The 11919-nt window shown below is 56.3% G+C and overlaps 1 protein-coding gene across 1 annotated transcript in view; it reads left to right on the plus strand.

The window, feature by feature from the left end:
- Nucleotides 1-8350, plus strand: part of IGF1R (insulin like growth factor 1 receptor) — a 302701-nt gene extending 294351 nt beyond the window's left edge. Inside the window, exons 20-21 of the mRNA XM_068990854.1 lie at nt 353-487; nt 7969-8350. Coding sequence (XP_068846955.1) covers nt 353-487; nt 7969-8350 — 517 coding nt within the window. The remainder of the gene's footprint in view (nt 1-352; nt 488-7968) is intronic.
- The last annotated feature ends 3569 nt before the right edge of the window (nt 8351-11919 follow it).

Raw genomic sequence — 11919 nt, forward strand, 5'->3', positions numbered from 1 at the left:
CTGCTTGCCCATCCCAGACAGCCTTTGAGGCCACTAAGACACTATCCCAGCTGGGCCTGGGGACCGGCATTTGATTCTCAGTGGGATAAAGCACATTTGGGAGACGTGGCCCTGCAGGGCCCTGAACTCCGTTTACCCGGGGCTCCCATCAGAGGTCAGGAGCTCGCGGGCCCTCAACACGCCATCCTCTCAGCTGGCAGAGTCGTGCCCCTAGGGCTACCGCACATGAGGCAGCTGTTCCACTTAGCCCGTGCCTGGCTCGTGCTTGACGTGCGCTCAGTGGCTGGAAGGGAGAGGTCTCCCAGCCCCATCCTCCCTTTCCGAGCACCTCACGTTTCTTCTCTCCTGGCAGGTCCTTCGGGGTCGTCCTCTGGGAGATCGCCACGCTGGCCGAGCAGCCGTACCAGGGCCTGTCCAACGAGCAGGTCCTTCGCTTTGTCATGGAGGGCGGCCTTCTGGACAAGCCGGACAACTGTCCTGACATGCTGTACGTATGTGCCGAGTCCCTGCGGCCTGGCGGTGCCGGACTGGCCAGAGCACTTGAGACGAGGGCTTACCTTAACGGAAGAACCTGGGCATTTGGGCTGGTGCCTTTATCCCACCCTATCTTCCTTAATCTTGGGAAGATTTTTGCAATGCAGTTTGCATTGCAGTTTCTCAGGCCAAACGTCTTTGTGAAATACTTGAGCCACAGCAATCCCTGCCAATCTTCTCCAGGTAGAGTTGTTTTAAAAAACAAATGCAGCAACCTGACATTGCTTCCTCTGAAGCCACAGTCCAGGCTGCTCCCCGGCCACTGGCAGGGCTCCTCCAGGCTCCGGGTGTGACCTGAGACCTACTGCAGGCTGCTCCAGGACGCTGCCACCACCTGCATCCCCCTCAGGTTTCTTCCCTGTTAGGTGTTTACAAAGGTTGTAAACAGAGTGAGGGGTGGGCTCCTGGTAACCTCCTCCAGCAGCCATGCGGACCGGGAGGCAGTTCTGGGGGCCTCCTGGCACACGGCTTTCTGTCCTGAGATTCGTCAGGAATGGGAAACAGTCCGCCAGCCTCGTGGGCCTCCCTGCTCAGTGTTCTTGGGGCAAGCCCCTCTGTCTGTGGCAGTCAGCGCTGCCGAAGGTGTGAGGCCGTGCCGGTGTGCTGCGGTTGGGTCTGCAGGTGCAGACAGGCACGGGTGAGGAGCACTGGGCTTGCTTTCGACATGCACCTTCAGGCAGGGCTCATGATTTTCTGGATCCCGACAGGTGAGAGGCAGGCTACCACTAATACCTCAAGCCCAATCCAAGAATTTCCAGAAGCGCTTTTCAGGACAGGTTTGGCCTCACATTGGAAAGGACCCCAGAGGAATTGTTGGGCTGTTTCTCTGTCCACGTGGAAGCCGCCCCGCCCCCACCCAGCTCTGCCACCTCCCTGCTCCCCAGCCTCGAGTGAGCCCTGGCTCGCGGGAGGGCCGCATCGTGGTCAGATGATACGGACGTGAGTCAGGCACCGTGCTGTGTGGGGACCAGGGAAATCAGCCCAACAGCCGGGAAGGCTCGGTTCACTTGCTCTCTCAAGGTTTACATGGATCGGGAAATGGGGATGCTGGGTCCTCTGCTCAGTGTGACAAGGTTGAGATCAAGATGTCAGCCTGGCTGTGACCGTCTGGGGTCAGGGGCTGCCCTCTCCCAGGCCCCTTTGGGCTGCTGCCAGGAGTCGGCTCCTTGTGGCTGTAGGACTGAGGTCCCCGGGCCTGGCTGGCTCCCAGCTCCCAGTCCTTGCCACCACTACCTGCACTCCCTGCCACGAGCTTCTCACAGTGAAGCAGCTTTCTTCTTCAAGGCCAGCAAGAGGAATTCTGCTGCTGCTGTTGACTTTTTTTTCTTTACCTAATTAAGTCACATCCATGCTGGATAATCTCCCTTTTGAATAACTTAGAGTCAGTTATTAGAAGCCTAAATGAAGGAGTAAGATCTCATCACGCTCACAAAGTCCCTCCCATGCAGGTGAGGGGATCATATGGGGCATTTGCAGCAGCGGCAGGGATCTTGGGGACCATCTTAGAGTCTGACAGCTGCAGCCTGGGAAGCAGAAACTGTTGTCCTGGCAATAAATCAAGGTTTTGGTTTTTCTCTAAAGCATGTTTAGTGTAGCTTCCAAGACTGGATCCCTGAGCTCCAGGTAGAGTGTGGGAGGGGTGGTGGGATGGGGGTGGGCCTGTTCTCCTGGCTCCGACTGTGCTGCTGCTTTGAGAGAACATTAGCTGGGCATCCTACTCCTTAGCTGCTGCCTCTTGAGCATTTGCTCAGCCAAAGCAAATGCTGTTCTATCTCTAGGACAGCTCCCATGGCGTTAGGAAAGAGGCCAGGGAATGCCACAGGAAAGGCAACATCTTTGCCTCAGTGTGTGTGTGTGGAGGTGGGGTGCCCATTGATCATCTGAGCCCGGCCTAGGAAACCTGCATATGTCCTGGACATGGGGCACAGACCGTGACAGGAAGCTCCACTTCTCAGGAGGCCATGCCTCGGGGGACACCAGGCATCCCAGATCCCTCACCAGCAGACTGCCTGGCACAGCGTCTTCAGACTTCGGGACCCAAAGTTGGAAGAGACTCAGACAGCCACTCAGTACGTTTTCTTGCCCCTCACGGAAACTCCCTCTTCTCCTCTGTTATTATTTTTTTTAGTTGGAGCATAACGTTGTCTGAAACCTAACAGTTGAAGACAACAGGAAGCCTGTATTATCTCTCGGCATTTCTGGAGGTCAGGGAGCCAGGAGCAGCTTAGCTGGCTGGCTCTGACCGGGGGTCTCCTGAGGTCACAGTCCGGCTGGCAGCCAGGGTTGCACTCATCTGAAGGCTTGACCCGGGCTGGGATCCACTCACCGCTGTGCTACACGAGGCCTCAGTTTCTCCGTGGTGTTGCTTGAGTGTTGTCACGCTACGCAGCTGGCTTCTCCTAGGTCAGGGCTCGGCAAGCCTTTTCTCCAGAAGGACATATCGAAAGTGGCAGGTAGCACATATTTTCAGCTCTGTGGCCCCTGCGATCTCAACTGCAGATGCTTGCCTTGGACCAGGAGCAGTCAGAGACCTCAGAGGAACAGGTGTGCTTGTGGTCCTGGAAAACTTGTCTGGATCCTTTATTTGAATTTCACATAGCTTTCATTTTGTTGTAAAATATCGTTCTTCTTTGATTTTTTTTTCCTAGCCATTTATTGCTACAGACAGAAAAGCCATCTTTAGCTCCCAGGCTTGCAGAATCAGAGAGCAGGCCAGATGTGGCCCGTGGGCGCGGAGCTCGCCTGCCGTGCCTGAGGGCAGTCGCTCCCGTTGCAGAGCAGAAAGCTCACACGGTGTTCTTCGTGGCCTGGAAGTCACGTTCCTCGGTGTCCAACACTTCCTGTGGGCTGTGTCTGATGTGATGAGATTCTGTGAGGCGTGGACACCGGGACGTGAGGGTCTCGGAGGCCAGTGCTGCGCCCGACTGGTGACTGCCCTCCACTTCAGACGGTGTAGCCACAGCACTGTTGGCAGCCCGTGAGCCACCTTCCTTCAGAACAAAAGCATAAGTAGTGGACTTTGAGGAGCGATGCCCGCTGAATTCGCATGAGCGTGTCTGGAAGTGGTGGTGTGTTAGCAAGCGTAGAAGCAGCCCAGGAAAGCAGGCATGAGCTTTGTCCGTGTGGTCTGGGGGTGTGGGAGGACGGGCACTGTTCCTGAGCTTTCTCTTTCTTTGACTTGAGTCATCATCGTCTCTGAGAAACTTGTGGGCTGCCTGAAGCTGATCTGCCCCCAGGTGACAGGAGCTTTACTGTGATTTAATATGGCTGGGAAGCAGCTCCCCTGGCCTGGGAAAGGCAGCGCACTTCCTGTTCCCAGCCTGCAGTGACAAGGAAACAAACGTACATGGCGTGGTTACTCTGGGATATTAAATGTATAATTCAGGAGGGCTTTCTGCCCTGCCAGGCAGAACCCCCTTGGCAAACTTTCTCCCTTCTAAGAAAGAGCGAGAGGAGGCAAGTTGGTTTCATAGAGTATCTGTGTTGTCCTTTTCAATTTACTGATGAGCTTAGGTGAGGAAGACGTGTTCTGGGAGATGGGGTTCTTTTATTACAAAATTGAAAGAATAGCTCTTGTTTTTCCCATGGGAGAGGAAAGTCACTGAGCCCTTGGGAGCTGCCTGAAAGCCGTGCTGGGCCCCAAGTGGAAGAGAGCTTGTGTGCTCCGGTTCCATGGTTCTGGAGGTGTGGATGGCACCCACAGGGTAACGGGGCGGGTGTGCAGGGGCTGCTGGGGGACCTCAGCTCAGCGTCTTTGCTTGGCAATGCCAAGGAGTCGCCGGCTGTTCTGAACAGCCAGCAATCCTGATGCCCTCCAGAGGACGGGCACCTGGCTTCAGAGGAACAGCGTCAGGGACCAGGCCTCAGCGCGTCCAGGCCCGCGGGGCTCAGTCCTGAGATGCAGTGTGGATCGCTGAGCGCAGGGTTGGAGACCGATCGGCCTGCGGTTCCTTGGCCTTGGCTCACGCTCAGGCCTCCACACTCAGCTGCCAGTGTCCTGGAGCCCCTCCGAGCACATGCTGGCTGCTCTGGCCTGGAGCCAGGGCTGTGGGGAGCAGTCCCCACTCCCAGCCAGCCCCGTGACTGAGAGGCCGGGGCACAGGCGGGACAGAGGCGGGCGTGGAGCGAGGAGCGCGCTCTCTGCCCATGGCCCCCCAGATCGCTCAGCTGGACCTCTGCCGGGGAGGCCTTCAGGGTGCGCCGTTCAGAGAGGAGTTTGAGCTTCTCAGTCCAGAATCGTCAGCTCACAGATGAGTCTGAAGCAAACTCGGTAGACTCTGGTTTTTTGCAGTTTTCAAGCACAGTTTTTCCCTATTGCTGACTGTTGGAGATCCTGGGCCAGTTGTGTGGGAACTGAGCACTTGAGTGGGACGCAGACAGGCTGGGATGGCACTCATGCCTTGAGAGCCTGCAGCCACTTCCCCGGAGCTGGGCCCCGCCTTTGATCTCTGCCCTGAGACAGAGGAATGTGGGCTGAGTGATCAGGCCGGCCCCCAGCCCCCTGCCCCTGCCAGCCGAGGAGCAGGGCAGGAGCCTGAGTGTTCAGGGAGGCGAGGAGGGGTGCTGTGAGCCCCGCAGGTCCTCTGTGGAATGCCGTCTCTGTCATCACGGGGACAATGGAGGCCGCTTTTGGCAGGTGACCGCAGGCTGCCCACACACGGCCGGGCCGAGGTGGGGTGGAGACGGCCTCCACAGGCACACAAAGGTGGCGGCTCCATCTGGTCCTGCCCAGGTGACGGCCACGCACATGTGCGCCTCCCATGCGGGCATTCAGTGCAAGACAGCTCCTGCTCCCCAGAGCCAACCAGTTGTTAAAAAATTCTGCTTTTTTTAAAGAGGAGTTTTATCAGCTCATAAATCCTTCTAGAGTCTACTGGAAAGTTTTTTTGTGGAGATAGTGTAAACAAGGTCTTGAATTTCGCCGAGTGAAAAAAGACTGCCTTTCATGGGCAGCACTGCCCGGCCGTGGCTCTGGGGAGGTTCGGACGCTGTCATGTGGCCTGTTGGTGCTGACATCACTCACAGGCCTCCTCCTCTGCGGGGGGCTCTCCTCAGCCCCAGCCCGAGGGGCGCGGAGCCAGGACCCGTCATGTGTCCTTGGCCCTGGCTATGCTTCTATTCAGGGCTAAGTCAGTTGGCTAGAGAGGAAATCACAGCTGAGCCATGGAGAGGCATGTCATGTATTTATGGCTCTTTTTTTTTTTTTTCTTTTGGGAGGGGAGGCATCGGTCCTTTTTCATAGGAAATGATGGAGGTGAGGATATGGAAGGGGCGGCATCGGTCCTTTTTCATAGGAAATGATGGAGGTGAGGATATGGAAGGGGCTCGTTTGCCATCTGACCCAGGAACAAGCCGCCAGTTTATCTGCAGAGCCCCCACAACACCTGTGACTGTCAGTGGATGGCCGAGAGGGAGACGGGGCAGGACTGTGGTTTCTCTCGTTGAGGCTGAGAGCAAGTTTCTCTTTCTGAGGTTGGTGGTGGCATTCCAAGTGCAAGCAGGTCGTTCGTGAGACTTCCATTCCTGCTCCACCCTCACTCATTTGCGGATCTATTATGATATGCACCTTCCCAGACCCATGCAGAGTAATGCCATATACACCCATAAAGCTCCAAGAGCACTGGTTGCCTACCATGGGGTTAGCGTCCTGACCTCTTGCAGGTGGTTTAGTTGGGAGGGGAAGAAGTAGTCCTCCTGTTTTGACTGAGTCTTTCTCCACTAGAGCAGGGGTGGGAAGCTTTTTCTGCCAAGGGCCACACGGTAGGGCTCACAGGCCGAACCATCTCAACTATTCAGCTCGTACAACTGCTGGTTTGAAAGCAGCCACAGACCCTATGCAAACAAACCGGTGTTTCCATCACAGCAAAGCTTGATCTACAGAAGCAGGCAGCCGGCCGCTCTCGTGCCCGCCTGCACTCGAGGCCACACCCTCTGCTCTCTGACTTGACCTGACACCCTTCTCCCCAGGCCTTCCAAGGTGCCTGGCTGGTGGACCTGGGAGCCTTCCTGTCCCCTTGGGCTTTCTCTCTCGGAAATGTTCTCTGGGGCCAGACTCAGGTCTGTCAAATGTCAGCCTGAGGCTGGAAGCCAGGTTGGGGCATGTTGAGCTTCCTAGATATGGGGAATTCCATTTGGCCATTTTTACTGAAAAGTATCTCATTAGCCAGAAGTTTTGAAACAAAACATAGAACAGTTTCTGGCGAGAAAACAAGTGGAAGGGAAGGCACTGTGGTCTCCATGAGAAAAGGCCACTGGCTACTGTCTCCTCAGAGCCTCCTCCATGCTCCCGGCAGCCTGGACCTTTGTTCGGCCACCTCCCGTCTGCCCCAGAGGTCTGGGTAGCTGGAGCCCTCTGCATGCTGGGTGAATGAGGGGTGCCCCTCCCCCCGCAGCTGTGCTGAACCGCTGTCAGCACAGCCTGCTCCTGGCTTTTCCCCCCCGTGCAGCCGCCTGTTCTAGGGGCTCGGGCCTGATGCTGGGCCGGTCACTGTGGGCACGTGACGCCGAGGCTTCCCAGGTGCCCTCTCTGCCCTCCCTGGGCCTGAGCAGGGACCCTGGCACCAGGCTCTGTCATCTGGCTCCAGGCCCCGCTCTCGCTGGGTTCAGGACAGCCCGTCTCCCATGCTGGCTCTGCCACCTTGGGACACGCCGAACGCAGCCTGAGCCCAGGCGCTGGAAGGGGGCCCTGTGCCCCTTCTGTCTTGCAGCCACACTGCCTGGCATTGCTTGTCCTCAGTTCTCTGCCAGTGGCCCCCTGCGTCCAGGAGGAAGCTTGGAAACAGCGTGGGTAGAACTGAAGGAGAGAGCACTGTGGGGAAAACTGATCGCTGCTCAGCCTCCTTAGCTTTCTAATTCTGGAAATAATGTTTATCCAGTGGCTGCAGGAGATGCTTCAGATAGAAGGCTGGTTTGCATTTTATGTAAATACATGTAATAAGAGGCTTTTGTGGGTGGCTCAAATACCTACAAAGAATCCGCCTGCAATGTGGGAGACCCTGGGTTCCATCCCTGGGGAAGATCCCCCAGAGGAGGAAATGGCAAACCCACTGCAGTGTTCTTGCCCGGATAATCCCATGGACGGAGGAGCCTGGTGGGCCACAGTCCCTGGGGTCGCAAAGAGCAGGACACGACTGAGCGACTGGCACTCTGTGTGGGGTTGTCCCCCTTGGGATGTGAGAGTCAGGGTTGAGTCCTGCATGTGGGTAAAGTGACTGCAGTGGTGGACGTAAGTCGGGAGAAGCTGAAGGCTACCTGTGTCAGAGAGACACAAGCAGATACTCTCCTGTGTCAGAGAGACCGAGTAGACACTCTCCTGTGTCAGAAAGATACAGAGCTGGGGGCCTGACGGCCTGCGGCCTGCTCCCTGCGCTCGGTGTGGCGGGGCTGCCCGGCCTGCGCCCTCCGGCGGGGCCCACCTCTGCCATCTCCCCGCAGGTTTGAGCTGATGCGCATGTGCTGGCAGTACAACCCCAAGATGCGGCCTTCGTTCCTGGAGATCATCAGCAGCGTCAAGGACGAGATGGAGGCGGGCTTCCGGGAGGTCTCCTTCTACTACAGCGAGGAGAACAAGCCGCCGGAGCCGGAGGAGCTGGACCTGGAGCCCGAGAACATGGAGAGCGTGCCGCTGGACCCCTCGGCCTCCTCTGCCTCCCTGCCGCTGCCCGACAGACACTCAGGACACAAGGCCGAGAACGGCCCGGGCCCGGGCGTGCTGGTCCTGCGGGCCAGCTTCGACGAGAGGCAGCCATACGCGCACATGAACGGGGGCCGCAAGAACGAGCGCGCCCTGCCGCTGCCCCAGTCCTCGACCTGCTGATCCCGAGCCCAGCCGTGCACACAGTAACGCGCGCGCGCGCGGCGGCGGGGGTGGGGAGAGAGTGTTCACAATCTATTCACAGCTTCCTGTACCTCAGTGGATCTTCAGAACTGCCATGGCTGCCCACAGGAGACGGCTTCTCTGCAGTAAACACATTTGGGATGTTCCTTTTCTCAATATGCAAGCCGCTTTTTATTTCCCTACCCAAACCCTTAACTGACACGGGCCTTTAAGAACCTTAATGACAACACTTAATAGCAACACTTGAGAATCAAGTCTCCTCTCTCTCCCTGTCTCTATCACTCTCTCACTCTCTTCACACCTTTCTCTCTCTTTCTGCTTCATGATGGAAACACATTTGCCGCAAGCCCAGGCAGGATGCCCTCTGCATCGGATTGAAGCGAGGGCTGCCCGTCTGTGGCCCCACGTTGCCCTGAACACACCTGCCGGTCACCGTAGGTCTTTATAAAAAAACAAACACGTTGAGACGGGATTTTTTTAACTGTGTCTTTAACATTTTTAGGGACATACGAAATTTACAAAGGGCCATCGTTCACCCAAGGTTGTGACCATTGTTAACGCTGCCAAATTCTGCCAAAACCCCCACTTTTCCCCCTCAGTGCCCCCCCCCCCGCCCCCACCACCGTTCTCTCCTTTCCGGAGGCCTGGGCGAGCTGGGAGCTAGTCACTTGTTAAGGGCCACGCTGCTGACGCCCTGCACCCGGTCGTCCCCGGTGTTCCGAGTCTCGCCTTCACACAGGTCCGATGGCTTCTGACGAGGTTATTTGGGGGGCACTGGACAGAATGAGACTCGCTCTCAGTGAGGATGGGGAGAAGCCAGCCTGGCTTCCCCACCCCACACTTTCTGCACCCCCACCTTCTAGCCCCCCGCCCCTCGGGAATTCTGGAGGAAACAGGCCCTGTTGGGAGTCTGGAAGACAGGCTTTGAGTAAAGGTCGTCCACGTGCCAGTCTCCTGCCCCCGCCCAGCCCCCAAGGACACAGACGGGAAGGGGTTGCCAGGGCCTCAGCCCACCTGTTCATGCAGGTCTGCAAGGAAAGCAATCCCAACACCACATCAGTGCGAAGAAAAGCAGTACATGGATTCAAGCATTCTAAGCTTTGTTGACATTTTCTCTGTTACTAGGACTTCTTCGTGGGTCTTACAGTTCTATGTTAGACCATGAAACATTTGCATACACATCGTCTTTAATGTCACTTTTATAACTTTTTTACGGTTCAGATATTCATCTATACGTCTGTACAGAAAAAAAAAAAGCTGCTATTTTTTTTGTTCTTTATCTTTGTGGATTTAATCTATGAAAACCTTCAGGTCTACCCTCTTCCCTCTCTGCTCACTCCAAGAAACTTCTTATGCTTTGTACTAGAGTGCGTGACTTTCTTCCTCTCTTCCCAGTAACTGATACTTCTATAACATAATTCGCCATGAACTGTTTGATGCCTTTTTATAAATACATAGCCCTCCCTGCTCCCCCTGCCCGGTTAGTTCTGTTCTACCCGTAGGCTCTGTGGGCACGAAGCTGGTGAGGGGGGCGCGGAGGGATGACGGGTGCCTGCCCCGACCCTCTCTCCCCAGCCTGCCCTCACACCGCGTCTGAGTCTGTTACAGTGCAAGACATGATACAAACTCAGGTCAGAAAAAAAAGGCTAAATATATCGCACATCCTTGTTCAGTGTTGATACTCACCGTTGTTGACAAGTCTCAGCTTCTCTTTCCCTTGCCTTTGTTTCAGTTGTGACACACATATATCTATTTTTTTAATTCTTGGGTACAACAGCAGTTTTAACTCAGACACTAGGCATTTGGATTACTTTTTTTTTAATGGCTATTTAATCCTTCCATCCCATGGAAAACAGCTGCTGAGTCCAGGGGTGCAGCGACACGCGCTCCAGCGGGCCCGTCTCCGGAGTCCTGCTGCCACCCCGCCCCCCGACCGGACCTACCTGTCTTTAGAACCGGAGAGACGCCCCAGGGCAGGCTTCCCCCCCACCCCACCCCCGCAACCCCCGGCGCCGGTGGGGAGTGGGGCGCAGGGGCGGTGTCCTCACGGAGCCACCGGCAGCCCCTCACCAGGTCAGGACAGCAGGCGCCGCGGGGCGAGGACCATGCCCCGTGCCCAGAGGACCAGGGGCCTGGCGCAGGGGAGTCATTCCCCGGCCAGCAGGCCGAGTGCTCGGAGCCCGGGGTCTCGTTTTGTTTAGTTTTTCGCACTTCTCACCAGAGTAATGACAGCACCAGAGTTGCTTCCGGGATGGAAATGTTTAAATTAGGAATAAGAACAGAGCTATACAGTATGGTGATTGCTAGTTGAGACTGGAGATTAAACACACGAAAGAAAGTTGGTAGTGCTTTGTCACTTGTCACTAGTCTCGGACTAGTCCCACTATTTCCTCTAGTCTCTGTCCCATAGTTTTTCCCTTAAAAAATGAGAAAAAGAAAAAAATTAAGGTATATGTAGGAGTTTTAATTTATTTTGTGATACCAGTTTCAATCACTGTAGAGAAGCCCCCTTATGAATTTAAATACTGAGAAAAGGCTTTGTGTGTGTGTGGGCGCGCGCGCGTGTGTGAGACAGGACAGTTTAGGGGTTTTTGTTTTGTTTTCCTTTCCCAAGCATTTATCTACCTCACTCTTATTTTTTCTATGTGTATATATAAAAAGAGTACATCTCACATTCCTCAGCACCTGACAATATGCCGTTGATACTGGTAACCTCATGCACACCACAGGCCGCACACACCAGGTGACGCAGGGCGAGGCCAGCCTGTATCCCGGGGTCCCAGCAGCACGAGCTCACCTCCCCACTCGCCTTTCTCTGCGGCGGCTCATTTGGCGCTCGTGTTCTCCTCCTGGCTCAGTTTCCCCAGAGGCAGGGAGGGGCCGCGCAGGTTGTCTTGGAAACCAGCTACTCAGTGCAGACTGGCGGGAGGGGCGGTGGTTTCCAGGGTGGGGACCAGGCCGAGCCAGGGCCCCCACCGCCCCTGTGGCCTCAGGGTGGCGGCTGGGCCCTCAGCCGGGTCAACTCAGCACTCTCTGCGGCCACGTGGGCTCCGAGAGAGCCGGGCGAGCGCCTCCTCCTGCGGGTTCTCAACCTGGTGGTGGCCAGCCCCAGGTAGGATGCAGGAAGAGTCCCCACCTCCCTGTCCAGGCTGTTCTCTCCACCTCGCCCTCACCTCCTTCCCAGGGGCAAACAAAGACGTACCAAACCTTTGGGCTGGAAGGGGCTGTGCCTCCTCCCCCGCTGCCGCTGCTCACAGGCGGACGGCGCCCCCTCCAGCAGCTGCTCTCACAGGCACTGGCGTTTCATCTGGGAAATGCAGAGGGGGGGGGATCTCCCCAAGTGTGGCGGCTCCTTTCTGCTCCCAGGACTGCAGTTGTGCTCAGGAGCTCCTCTCTCCTGCTGGAACACCCCTCTTCCTCCCCAAGTCCCCTGGCATCTTAAGGTCATTGAGAAGTAGTGTCTGATCAGGGTTTCCCGCTTCCACACTGTAGGTGACCCCGTGGAATAGTGGCCTCTCCTCCGTTTTGCACATACCTACCGGTTTCCA

This window comes from Capricornis sumatraensis, chromosome 19, assembly GCF_032405125.1.
Source record: "Capricornis sumatraensis isolate serow.1 chromosome 19, serow.2, whole genome shotgun sequence".
Taxonomy (NCBI): domain Eukaryota; kingdom Metazoa; phylum Chordata; class Mammalia; order Artiodactyla; family Bovidae; genus Capricornis; species Capricornis sumatraensis.